Source organism: Rhineura floridana, chromosome 7 (genome assembly GCF_030035675.1).
Source record: "Rhineura floridana isolate rRhiFlo1 chromosome 7, rRhiFlo1.hap2, whole genome shotgun sequence".
Taxonomy (NCBI): domain Eukaryota; kingdom Metazoa; phylum Chordata; class Lepidosauria; order Squamata; family Rhineuridae; genus Rhineura; species Rhineura floridana.
The window spans coordinates 22,120,963-22,133,138 of NC_084486.1; the positions used below are offsets into that span (position 1 = coordinate 22,120,963).

General features: G+C 38.6%; 1 protein-coding gene across 5 annotated transcripts in view; it reads left to right on the plus strand.

Annotated features, from left to right (window-relative positions):
• The window catches only part of WAPL (WAPL cohesin release factor), a 55,138-nt gene that overhangs the window by 20,417 nt on the left and 22,545 nt on the right, over positions 1-12,176 (plus strand). For 4 of the 5 annotated variants that reach the window (XR_009763898.1, XR_009763897.1, XM_061635038.1 and 1 more), the window contains exons 4-9: positions 4,148-4,269; positions 5,141-5,236; positions 7,765-7,917; positions 8,148-8,284; positions 10,168-10,279; positions 11,808-12,032. Coding sequence is in view for 3 of the 5 variants with exons in the window: in XM_061635038.1 (XP_061491022.1) it covers positions 4,148-4,269; positions 5,141-5,236; positions 7,765-7,917; positions 8,148-8,284; positions 10,168-10,279; positions 11,808-12,032 (845 nt within the window). In the remaining 2 variants the exon portion in view is untranslated. The remainder of the gene's footprint in view (positions 1-4,147; positions 4,270-5,140; positions 5,237-7,764; positions 7,918-8,147; positions 8,285-10,167; positions 10,280-11,807; positions 12,033-12,176) is intronic. The other variant, XM_061635039.1, reaches the window with a different exon arrangement.

A 12,176-nucleotide genomic window follows, 5' to 3' on the forward strand; every position in this document is an offset into this window, starting at 1 on the left:
CATGAGAGAAACCCAAGGCGGCTTACATATGGTTCCCAGGTGGTCTCCCATCCAGGCACTGACCAGACCTGACCCTGCTTATCTTCAGCAGGGTGTGTACTCATTGATTTGTGCATGTGAACTCAGTTCTTACTTGAGTAGCTAAAGAGTAACATTTGTAAAACCCACACTCATTTATAAACTTATTTTCCTTTAAAAAAAAAAAATAACCTCGAGTATGTCCCTGTAAAAAAAAAAGGGCCCTTGGTGTCACCATTTTGTTTTGGAGATGGTGGCTCACCAAGATGTAAGGCCAAAATGTTCTGTTGTTGTTATGTGCCTCGCAAGTCGACTACGACTTATGGCGACCCTATGAATCAGCAACCTCCAAGAGCATCTGTCATGAACCACCCTGTTCAGATCTTGTAAGTTCAGGTCTGTGGCTTCCTTTATGGAATCAGTCCACCTCTTGTTTGGCCTTCCTCTTTTTCTACTCCCTTCTGTTTTTTCCAAGCATTATTATCTTTTCTAATGAATTATGTCTTCTCATGATGTGTCCAAAGTATGATAACCTCAGTTTCATCATTTTAACTTCTAGTGATGTACCTTTTATGTGAAATTCCCTACAAAATTGGATCATAATGTATGTGCTATTCTTATCCTTTAAAGAAAACGTAATCCCCCCAGTGGTCAAGTAGAGTATTTTAAGACTCCTAAAAGTGCCTTAAAATAATGAATCTTTAAATTAACTTATACATAAAAATTTGATGTCTTCATACTCCAGCTAAATACTACAGTTGGGTTGCTGTTGAGTCTAATTGACCTGTCTAGATAATCAGATATTCTATGGAATAAAGTATACCCTTGTGTAAGTAGTGGCCTACATTTTTCAGTGCATGATAGGGTTGCTTGCAGAGCTGTGGAGTCGGGAGTCGGAGTTGGAAGCAATTTTGGGTGGAGTTGGAGTCGGTAGAAATGTACCGACTCCGACTCCTTCATAAATGGCAAATGTATATTAACTAGTAATAACACATTTACTGTAGTAAAATGGTAGCACAAGGCATTTCATCACCACCACATGAATCCAGAGCTTGGAAATGTTACTTTTTTAAACTACAACTCCCATCAGCCCCAGGGATTGGGCTCGTGGGAGTTGTAGTTCAAAAAAGTAACTTTTCCAAGCTCTGGATTCACGTGGTGGGTGATGAAATGCCTTGTGCTACCATTTTACTACAGTAAATGTGTTATTACTAGTTAATATACATTTGCCATTTATGAAGGAGTCGGACAGCAGAAAAATAGAGGAGTCGGAGTCGAAGGTCTGGCGTACCAACTTCAGAGCCCTGGTTGCTTGGTAGCAATGGTAGGAATGAGGTCCGTTGCTCTCCACCATTGTAAGAGACAGGGAGACATATGCATGCAACCTTTCTTTTGAGGCAGGCATTATGTGCCTTGCAACTCTCTTCAGACTGTTCCTGCTCACTACTCTTCTATTTAAGCCGCATAGCCTACACAGTTTCTTACTGGCTTTCTGTTGTACCTGTAGGCATCTTTCAGCAGGAACCCAGAGGCCAGGAGGAACCAAACACACAAATGACTACTACAGAATGCATTGTATTTGATGTGGAGTGAAATGTTCTCCATATCTGGAACAGTGCTCAGTGAAGCTTCTGGAAGGGACTGGTGTATCTTAGACTATTATTTTTGTAATTTGCATTAAATTCTGTTTTTGTTACTGTTCTAATTAATGTGATAAACCAATACAGTTATTTAAGACATTCATATACTGTTTAATCATTAGCATTTCTAATGGCATGACAAGTCAATTGACAATGACCAGGATCCAGACTGGCATGAGTGACTATGTTGGCACATGAGTATTATTTTAAATTCTACATTTGAAGCAACAGTACCGTGGACCTAGGAGTGTCCCCCTCACAAGATTTAGCTCCTCCAGAGCAGCACCCAATAAAATATGAGGGGCTACCATTCAAAGAACTTTTGCCCTTCTGTCCCACCCCCACTCCCAAAATGCGGAAGTAGAAGTGGTTTCTGCTTGGAATGGAGAAAATTGTTTTGGAGGGAAAATGTTAAATGTCAACCTTATGCTAAATATTTGATCCCTAATAGGTTTGTTTTCAAGTTAAAGGTTTAAGTAAATACATGATTCCTGTATCTGCCCAATTTCTGGGGAGGTGGGGACGTTTAAAAAGGAATGATGGAACTAAGAGGCATGTTGCCTAGAGTAAGCATAGTGAAATAGGAATTATTGGTTTGTATTCAACTAACTTTTACTCAGAGTAGACCCGTTGAAATCCATGACTGACTAAGGTCAATTAACTTCAGTGAGTCTGCTCTGAGTAAAAGCAAAGTTAAATAGAACCCATTGTGGTAAAAATATAGGTTTGTAAGAATTTGCTGCATCTTGGATGTGAAAGTGTTGTTTTAAAACTATGTAACCAGAAATTGTGTACATTTTTAGTAGGCAAATCAAAATAGTTTAGCACTTGAGAGCCTGGGTCACTCGCACATGTTGATGACTGCAGTATCAAATCATGGCATCTGTATTTTTAATACGATTTCACAGATAAAAGCTCAGAGAGCACTTCCAGATTGCCTCCAATGTAATTATTTTTGGTGAACCAGTTTTAATACCTGAAATGAGAGTGCTTAATTTCGATACATAAGGTTTTTCATTAGGCCTGTGAGTTTATTGTTTTCCTGTTGTGTGCAGTTTAATTAGCTTTTATAAGATGATTCCATCTTTCTTCTGGATCATTCAGATTATTTTATGAACTAGTAAGTTGTTGTGGGCCTGCTTATGTCTTTTCAAGACAACTGAAATTTCTTGCTTTCATTTTTATATACATAAGCACTTGTCAGGGAAAAGAGCCCTTGCTCAGCGCTAGAGAGACTTCTCCCCTCTCCCTCGTTGAAGGAAAGGAGATGGAGTTTTTCCTAACGCACTGAGCTTTAGAGTAGGTAGTAGTTATTAGAGTTGCTGCTTCTGTCTGTCTTCAAAGCCCAGTGCAATATAAGATTCCTTCCTTGAGTTCTCTGGTACATGAAGAGGACTTGGAGGAGCTGATAGTGAAGACATATCGCTAGTAAGCCCAGACAAAACTTGGGGGCATTGTTTCTATATGATGTGATGGTGACAGTACATGTTATGGTGTACTGTGTTTTCTCAATGAGCTAATCATGTTTCATATTTATGTGGCTATTCTGAAGTTGATATTGATGAAAGAACCTACACAAAGGTCTTTGGTTATTGTTAACAATATAATCTACTGCTTATGTTGTCTTCATGCTGGAGAAGTTTTAAGTTTTGATGATGAAGAAGTGTACGTTAGAAATAATTTACTATCCTCTGTAGGTTCTTGTCAGTTGGTTTGGATTTTTTTTTAATTAAAGGTTGGCTTTGTATTTAAAGTTAAGCCAGGTCTTGAGATAGATGAATACCTAATACCTTGTGCTATTTGCATATAAGATAAAAATGAAAAATTATTTAACGGAGCAATTCTCATCTTTGGCATGAATTTCAGTGGCTGTATCAGCCTTTTCTGTTTGATCATAAATTATCTTTAATCAGCTAACATTGCATTTTCTGTATTGATATGCTGCTTTGTTTAACAAAGAATGCGCATTTGAAACTGTACTTTTCACAGTTGAATAATTTGTGATAGACCCCAACAGCCCCACTTAAATTATTTTAAAGAAACTGAATTTTCTTGTCTTCTAGAGGAAGGGAAGGTTTCAATAGCTTTTCTTCTATAAAATTTTCTTCATTGCCTGCCTTTCTACAAGATTACTATTCACAAATTCCCAGTTTTTCTTAATCCTTTGGGGAGAACTTTACATATTCAACTAGAATTGTCATCTGGAGTCCCCAGTTTCCTTTTTAAAACAGAATAGATAGAAGCCTGTGATTTTTTTATGTCAGAAGGAGGAGGCTGCACATTCTTAAAAAAAATTAAAATACATACATTTTTGTGCTAAACAAGCAAGTAGCACCCCTTTTTCTGCATAGCACTATTAGTTAATTCCCTCTCAGCATGTAATGCCCAGTTCTCAGTGTATTTAAGCTTTTCACCTTCCATAATGGAAACCACCTTCTTGACACAGACTTGAAAAATTACAACAACTTCATGTTTTACCCTTATTTTAGCAGAACGACTGGAGTTTCCAGAAGATCCATCCAGTGTTCCTGAAAGCAATAAGAAATCCACAAATCCACAAGGTGACAAGTCAAAGGAAAACACACGGAAGATATTTAGTGGACCAAAGAGGGTAAGTAGTAACATTGAAACTGGACTGTCATGATTTTAGCAGTACTTTTGTTTAAGAGGCAGTGGCAGGGCCTACAGTCCATAGCATGTGTCCTGTAGAAGGAATGCATATGGAAAATATAAAAGAAGGATGAACACGTGTATTTTATAGTATGCTAGAATCCCGCTGGTTACTCTTCAGGTTCTTTACTTCCCTTATTTCTCATATGTTCTGGTAATGATTAATTAGTAACAGGCATCCACAATTTGTGCATCAGAGGTGAGTGTTTCTGGGCTCTCTGTATGCTGCTAGGCGTCCTCTTCACCAGATATCCTCCCAGCTCTTATTTGAACTGTGGATTGGTGAAAGTAAGAACTGATTTGAAGAGACTTTTATCTTCTCTATACTCCAGCATAAATGAGAGAAGGCTACATCTCTCTCCCCAAACCTCCCCAGTTCTTCTGGAACATGGAAAGGGAGGTAATTGATTATAGCAACAAATAATGGTTGGTAGTAAACAGTCAGTGATTATAGGTCTATGATTAGTGAAAATGGAGCTTTCTTCAAGAGATGAAGAATAAAAGATTTGTTAACCTTCCCCCCTTGAGTATGTCAGTTGACAGAAAATCTTGAATCTGAGGCAAATTTTTATCTTCTAAAGCTTAATTTTTCCCATACTCTCATGGTGTTCTTATCTTGTGATGAGTTCTGTTCTGCCACTCTTAGAATTTAAAGAAAATGTCATCAGTGCCAATCTTCAAAACTTGCATGAAATGTTTTGTGGAAGAGAGAAAAGATGATGTAAAATGAATCTCCTTGAGGAGATTGTTTTGAAACAAGAAAGAATGAATTGGTTATATTCCAAATAATATTCAACTGTTTTGTTTTGCAGTCACCAACAAAAGCTGTATACAATGCTAGGCACTGGAATCAGCCAGAATCTGAGACTCTTCCAACAGCTCAAGTGTTGAAAAATCCAAGTGTCCCAGTGAGTAGTGTATCACTCTCCCCTGCCTTGCTTAAATACTAATTTCTTATTCATATGTACCAGGAGAAGTAGTGTGAGAATTGGCTGAAAAGATTACAATAGTAAACATCAGAAATGGTATTTCACATACTGCATGGTATTAAGGTTAAAAAAACGTAGTGAATTCCTTGTTTGTCATATCTTTAGAATGACAGTTGTTCTGAATTTAATCAGGAATAATATAATTTCCCCCCCTTTGTTTGCAAGGTGAATGTTGTCCATTGGCATTTGTTTCTTAGGCTGTGTGTTTTAGGCTATGTGTTATTGCTTTGTACCTGGCTATGCAGCTTAGACCCAAACACTGTATGTTTACTCATTTTAGCATCTGGATTGGTTTATGTGATTTAGGGTGCAATCCGATTTGCATTTATGCCAGACTGAGGGGAGTTGGATGTGGCAGATCTTCAGCTGAGTTGGCTGAATCCTGGCTCAGTCGTGCTACACCAGTGTAAGTCCCTCAGCATAGCTCAGCAGGGACCCAGCCAATATGGCTGAGACAGGCGCAAGTTGAGCTGGCATAAGCCAGCATAAGGCCCAAAAAAGGAGTGTGTCAGGAGCTTGTCAAGGGAGGAGCTGAGGTGAGGGGACTGAGACCACATCCAACTTGTGTTTGGAGTGCTCCTTCAGGTCCTAATCCAGGCCAAAGTTATGCCGGGGAGAAGGTCAGTCTAAGAAAAAAATTGCAATAGAAGTCAATGGAGAGGGCTTACTCCCCAGTAGGGGTATTTGGGAGAGCAGGCTTTTACGCTTTGGTCCTTGCACACAGCTCCCGGATGAGCTGGTGTTCGGCCAAGCCAGAGGCTCCTGAATGGCAGTTGGATGCAGCAAAACTTTACGCTGGCTTCTCTTGCACCAGCACAACTTACGCCAGCTTCCCCTGAATATGGATTGCTCTGCCCATATGAAATATAAATTGCTTCAATAAGGTTTTCTTTTTGGCAGCTAAGTTCATAAATGTTTGCAGCCATCACCTTATAATACAAGCAGAAACATTGGTCAAAAAAATTCTTTTGATGGGGTAAGCAATACAAGGCTTACGTACCAGCCCATCAAGGTGCTTCCGTCAGCCCACAGTACTGCCAAGCAGAGGTTAGCATAGAAGTCAGTTACTCTGGGTGAAAGCCTCTTGCAGGCCACATATCATTCACAGGCTTTAATTGAACTACCTCAGTGCTATAATTCCAGAATGAGATTTGATAAAAAGTACCAAAAGATAACCGTTGAGGAGTAATGGCACAACACTGGTTGCAGCTTCCTAATACATGAGCATGCAGCAAAATAGATAAATGGGTAGAGTTGCTGCACATGCAATACAAGCAGGCTTTACATGCTTCCTACATGGAAGTGTTGTCTATGTTGGAAATTTCTCAAATTTGAGAAGGACCTTGGTATTATGAATTCTGGTACAATCCCAAACATGTTGCTATTAGTTTTTACTGTTACTTTTACGTTTATATTGCTAAAGTTATATTGTACTTTATTTACAGCACACATTTAATCAAAAGTCTTAATTGAAATAATTAATCTACTTTTTAATAGGTACTTAAAAAAATTCCCATCTGTTTGTACTCATGTGTGGGTTACTATAGGGCCTCTCATCCACTTCTTTCCCAAAAGGTTTGTTCCCTGTCTAATCAGTTTCATTATGAGTATGTTATGGGGAAATGAGCAAGTTCATATCCATTTGGTTACTGCTAATTGGAAAAACCTTTGAATCATGTTCTGAGACACTAGAGATGGCTGAGTAAGTAAAGTGTCCTCAGGCGGAACAGACAGATGTGCAAAAAGGCACACGTCCCAGTCTTAAAAGTATGGTTATATGGTGTGATGGTCATTGGGTGGCATTTACTGTGCATAAAATGTGTGCCAAGTTAAAGGGTATGAAAAATCCTAGTTGATTGAGTTTAATATGAAAGTGAATCATGCTAAATTTAATGAAGGTCCTCAACCTCCATAAGATTTTATATTGAGAATTTTATTGTCAAATACATCCCCTAAAATCAGCATCTATTAGACTAGTCTCATTTAACTAGAGGTGAGAATTGTAAGCAGAAAGTGTTTCCATTATACAGCTAAGAATGAAAGTATGAAATGGTTTAGTTGGGAAAATAATGTTTTGAACGACTCGATTCTATGACTCTCAGCATGAATGGGGTTTTGGACACAAAAGGGGAGAGCAGTTAAATTTTTTAAAAAACATTTTTTGTGTTTTTTTTAAAGCTTAAATGTATTTCCATTAGTCTGGATTATAAATTGTGAGATCTTTACTGTACTTTCATTTCATTTGCTCGCTAGGGGCCCTGTAAAAAATGCTAAACCTAGGACACCTGTAATTGTAATCATCTTGCACATGCAACATGTGTCATTTAGTTTGCAGTCTCTGAAAATCTCAGTGTGTGAATGCTACAAATTCACATCATTTTCTGTTACCTACTTGGTGTTCATGTAAGGCTTAAACATCTATCCATTAAAGTACTTTTCATTAATAGGTAAGGCTGTCTTCAAAGGAGACAATTCATAAAGATGATGGAGTGTTCAAAGCTCCTGCACCACCTCCCAAAGTGATAAAAACTGTGACCTTACCTACTCAACCTTATCAAGAGATAGTGACTGCTTTGAAATGTAGGAAAGAAGATAAAGAAGTAAGTGGAGTATCTAAAACTTTCCTATTTCCAAAATAAACTTGATGAAAGGATTTTTTAAAGCAATATTAGTTACAAGCTGAAGAACAAGTGTCCAGGTGGAGAAACCTCCCTATTAAAAGTACATAACTTGTCAGTCTGAGCCTGCTAGTGATTTCTGATGCTGCCAGGAAAAGTAGTCTCTTAAATGGGAGCTATAAAACTAATAGTTTTATGTATCTGCCTTCCAGTTATACACTGTTGTACAACATGTGAAGCACTTCAATGATGTAGTAGAATTTGGAGAAAATCAAGAGTTCACAGACGATATTGAATACTTGTTAAGTGGACTGAAGAGCAATCAGCCCCTAAACACACGTTGCCTTAGGTAAGACCCTTCTATTATGGGATAACAATTCTGTATTTAATAAATAGCATCTTTTCTTACATGTGTTTTCTTCATAAGCATTGAAGAATATTGTGCCATTTGGAGGTCAAAGCAGAAGTGTATCTATTCATGTGTGAGATGAGTAGATAGGCTACTAGCTAATATATGAGTAGCATTTTATTTTCCTTTGGTAATGTACTATGGAGAAGCCTTACACTGGTGCAGTTGTGTAAGAGTATTGTGATTGGGGTGATAATGAATGGAAGCCATTCTATATATTGTGAGGTATTGTTAATAAGTAGAGCTATTTTCTGTGTTCTCAAGAGAAAATAGCAGTCAAACTTTGATCTCCCAACACCTTCACAGTAAATAGTAAATTCCCACTATTATTCTGAAGATGTGTAGTGTGGAGGATGATTTCCCCCCCCCCTTACTTTTAATAAGAGTTTCTCACAATCTTAAAAAGAAATAGTTACAGTAGTTGACAAACCCTTACTCAGAAATCCTCATGCATATGACACTGGGGTTACTCCAGGCTTCAGTGACATGTGAATGGTTACTTGGTTTAATATGTTTATATAACACTGGTAAAATGATACTGGTTTTTATAACCTAGTTAGTTTTTTCTTTCTGCATAGTTGTCGCAAAGGTATTTTTTGAGTTTTTACCCCATATTTCATCTCCAGGGTGTGCTCACGGGGGCTTGCTGTATTTTCCAATAAAATTGGAAAAATACACTAAAATTATACAAATCCAACAAAATAACTCAACCACAGTGCCATAGTTGGATTACATCTTCAGATGGTTTGACTGTTCAGACACCCACACAGATTGCTTTTAAGTGATTAATAATTTATCAGTTGCTTTTAATAGGTTAATAATTAATCAATTGCCTATGTAGGCCGCCAGTCTTACCCCTCTTAGAAATGTGAAGAAATGTGGTTTCGAATGGGTGTTGTATCCTGGGGTATATAGAGAGAGACTGCTGACAATAGGTAGCCCCCCTCCCCCAATCCTTAACATTATGTTGATCCAAATATAGCATATTCACTAGACTTCTGCTACTGGATCAGGTGAAAAGGAGAAGTAGTTGCATATCAGCATGCTGGTCCACTATCAAAGACGACTTGACAATGGCTCTTAATAAAGCCCCCCCTCTCGTAGTGTAGTGTATATATAAAATGAATAGGATCTCTAATGTTTGCGATGAATAGGATCTCTCTAATGTTTGCGACTATGTGTAGTATCTGTAAATAACCCTAAAATAGTGTTGTGCAGTTTGAGGTGATGACACAGAAATTTGCAGTTCAGATGGAACAAGCCATGTTTTAGCACAAAAGCAAGACACAGCTTTTGTACATGTGCAGAGCAATTCTGTGTCCAGTCCAAGATTGCTGCCACTATGCTAGAGCTTACACTAGGATAATTAGGTAATACCTCTACTCTCCTAAATAAAACACTACCCCACTCCCAGACATGTGTACACACAATGCAGAACCATTCTGCCAGAATTCTCAGTGCCTCCATAATTAACCAAATGCTACATCAGATTAGGTGGGAAACAGCCTATGCCTCCAGGAAAGGATTAGAATGGCCTTGACAACACAAGCACAGTGCTTCATCCCCATGTGCTTTGAGTTTGCTTGAGATGAGGCCAGAATGACATTGTCTTATGGTGCACACCCTATCGGAGCTAGAGGTTGCCTGTCAATTTTTAAACGGTGTACTGTGATTAACTCTACAGCCAATTTTTATCCTGTGCTCCATTGTGACTGTAGGCGTTGAGGGGCAGCCATCTTGGGCTCTCCACTGAATGTTGCATTTTCTTCTGTGAATTGTGACTTGTGGACACTGTAGTTCATTAGATTTTTGTTTGTTTTTAGTGTTATCAGCCTGGCGACAAAGTGCGCCATGCCCAGTTTCCGAATGCATTTGAGAGCACATGGAATGGTAGCTATGGTCTTCAAAACACTGGATGACTCGCAGCATCACCAGGTATGCATGTTACATACGCTTAATGATATTTCAAGACATATGCCTTAACCTCCATTTTTCTTGGAGCAAAATGTCTTTGCAAAGACATACAGGCTAAGGATTTCATTTTATGGATGCATTTGTTCTCCTCCCCGTCTCTCTCACCCCCCTGCTCCATTTCATTATTGCTATAATGGAAAGGATTGTTGCTTCTTGGAGTTTGCTGTCTTTAGCATCATGTGCTTTTAAATATTTGGTGATGGGTAAATGTAAATAGATCTTGTCACCACATATGAATTGGGAAGAGTTGGTATGGAAGTTCTGCAAGGTTTTGGGAGTATGCTTGCACATGTAAATCCTGCAGCATGCTCTTCTGAAACTGTTCATACTACACTGATTCCCGAATTGGTTCTACCTGCCTGCATCACAGAAAGAACTGGCTGGATGTTGACACTGACTACACAGCTAGATTTGTATTTTCAAAGTGAATGAAGGAGAGAAAAATGCCATCTTTTACTGAGGTGATCTCAGTATGTGTTACAGCCTTAACTGAGAGTGCAAAAAGATTTTGCTTGGATGTACCCTTGGTTCAAAGCTGCACAGCAAAGATTTGTAAGATGATTATAGGTTCCTATTTTAAAGTTTCAGATTTTTTTGTAGTGGTGCTTTCCCACATGTGTGGTGATGTGTCCGACTTTCCCAAGCGTGTCCTAAGTGAGGTGAGAAGAAAGTCTGTGTTGCATCACATCTCTCCGGATTTACAGAGGTGTTGGATTAGAACCAATTTATCTAATCTGTTGCGATCAGCCATGGTGCATGTCACACATGTATGTGGGTTGTACTGGCAGAATTAATGCTGCCAGTGCTGCTCTTGCTGAACTTAGTAAAAAGAAGAAATAATGGCAAACAGAAGGGATACAAAAATAAAGAGACTGACAGACAAAAAAGGTAGGGGGTGAAGTGAGAAATGGAGGCAAAGAGAACTATGAGGGGCAGTGATGGGTTGTGGAGACAGACAGTGAAGTAAGTAACTGAGAAATGGAGCTGCAGAAAGATGTGTGAATGGGAAGACAAAAAAATGCAAATGTGTGCAGAGAAGGGTGAGAGAACTGTGAGTGCATTTGGGTCCAAGAGAGATGAGTGCGATAGTGAATAGAGAGGAAAAATGGAGGGTTAATAGAAGGGTTCAGAGAGAAGGGTCTAAAAAGAGAAAGAGGGGATTAACAGAATGGATTAAAATAGCCAACCCACAAAAAATTATGGATTACCCCTTTATACCTCATACCCACCCCCAAAGCTCTTTCCATAAATCATGGATCTTCAACAGTCTCCAGCAAGGAGATGTAGCTGATAAAACTTCTTAGTGAGTATTGAAGAGTTTGGCCATACAGAGAGAGATCTTGGGAGACTAGCTAGTGTTAATTAAGCATTTTGGAGAGATTTTGCACCCCACACACAGGTGCTTCAACTTTTTGACATTTTCTTACTGGAATTCTACTACCTCTTAACATATGTTAATACTTTGTTTCCCCATTTTTTTCCATTGAAGAATTTATCTCTTTGTACAGCTGCTTTAATGTATATCTTGAGCAGAGATCGCTTGAACATGGATCTAGATAGAGCCAGCTTAGATTTAATGATCCGGCTTCTGGAATTAGAGCAAGACTGTTCAATCAAGTTGTTCAATGAAAAGGACATGAACAAAATTAAGGAAAAAATCCGAAGACTTTGTGAAACTGTTCACAATAAACACCTTGATCTTGAAAATATAACGGTGGGCTACGTGACTTTTACCTAACTTTTCCGTAATGTGAAAATGCTACAGGTGGTGGTGCTATATTTATGGATAGAAACTTGTTAACTTTTAAAAGACGCTTTTAAAGCAGCACTGAGCAGACGCTTTTAAACCCACACTTTT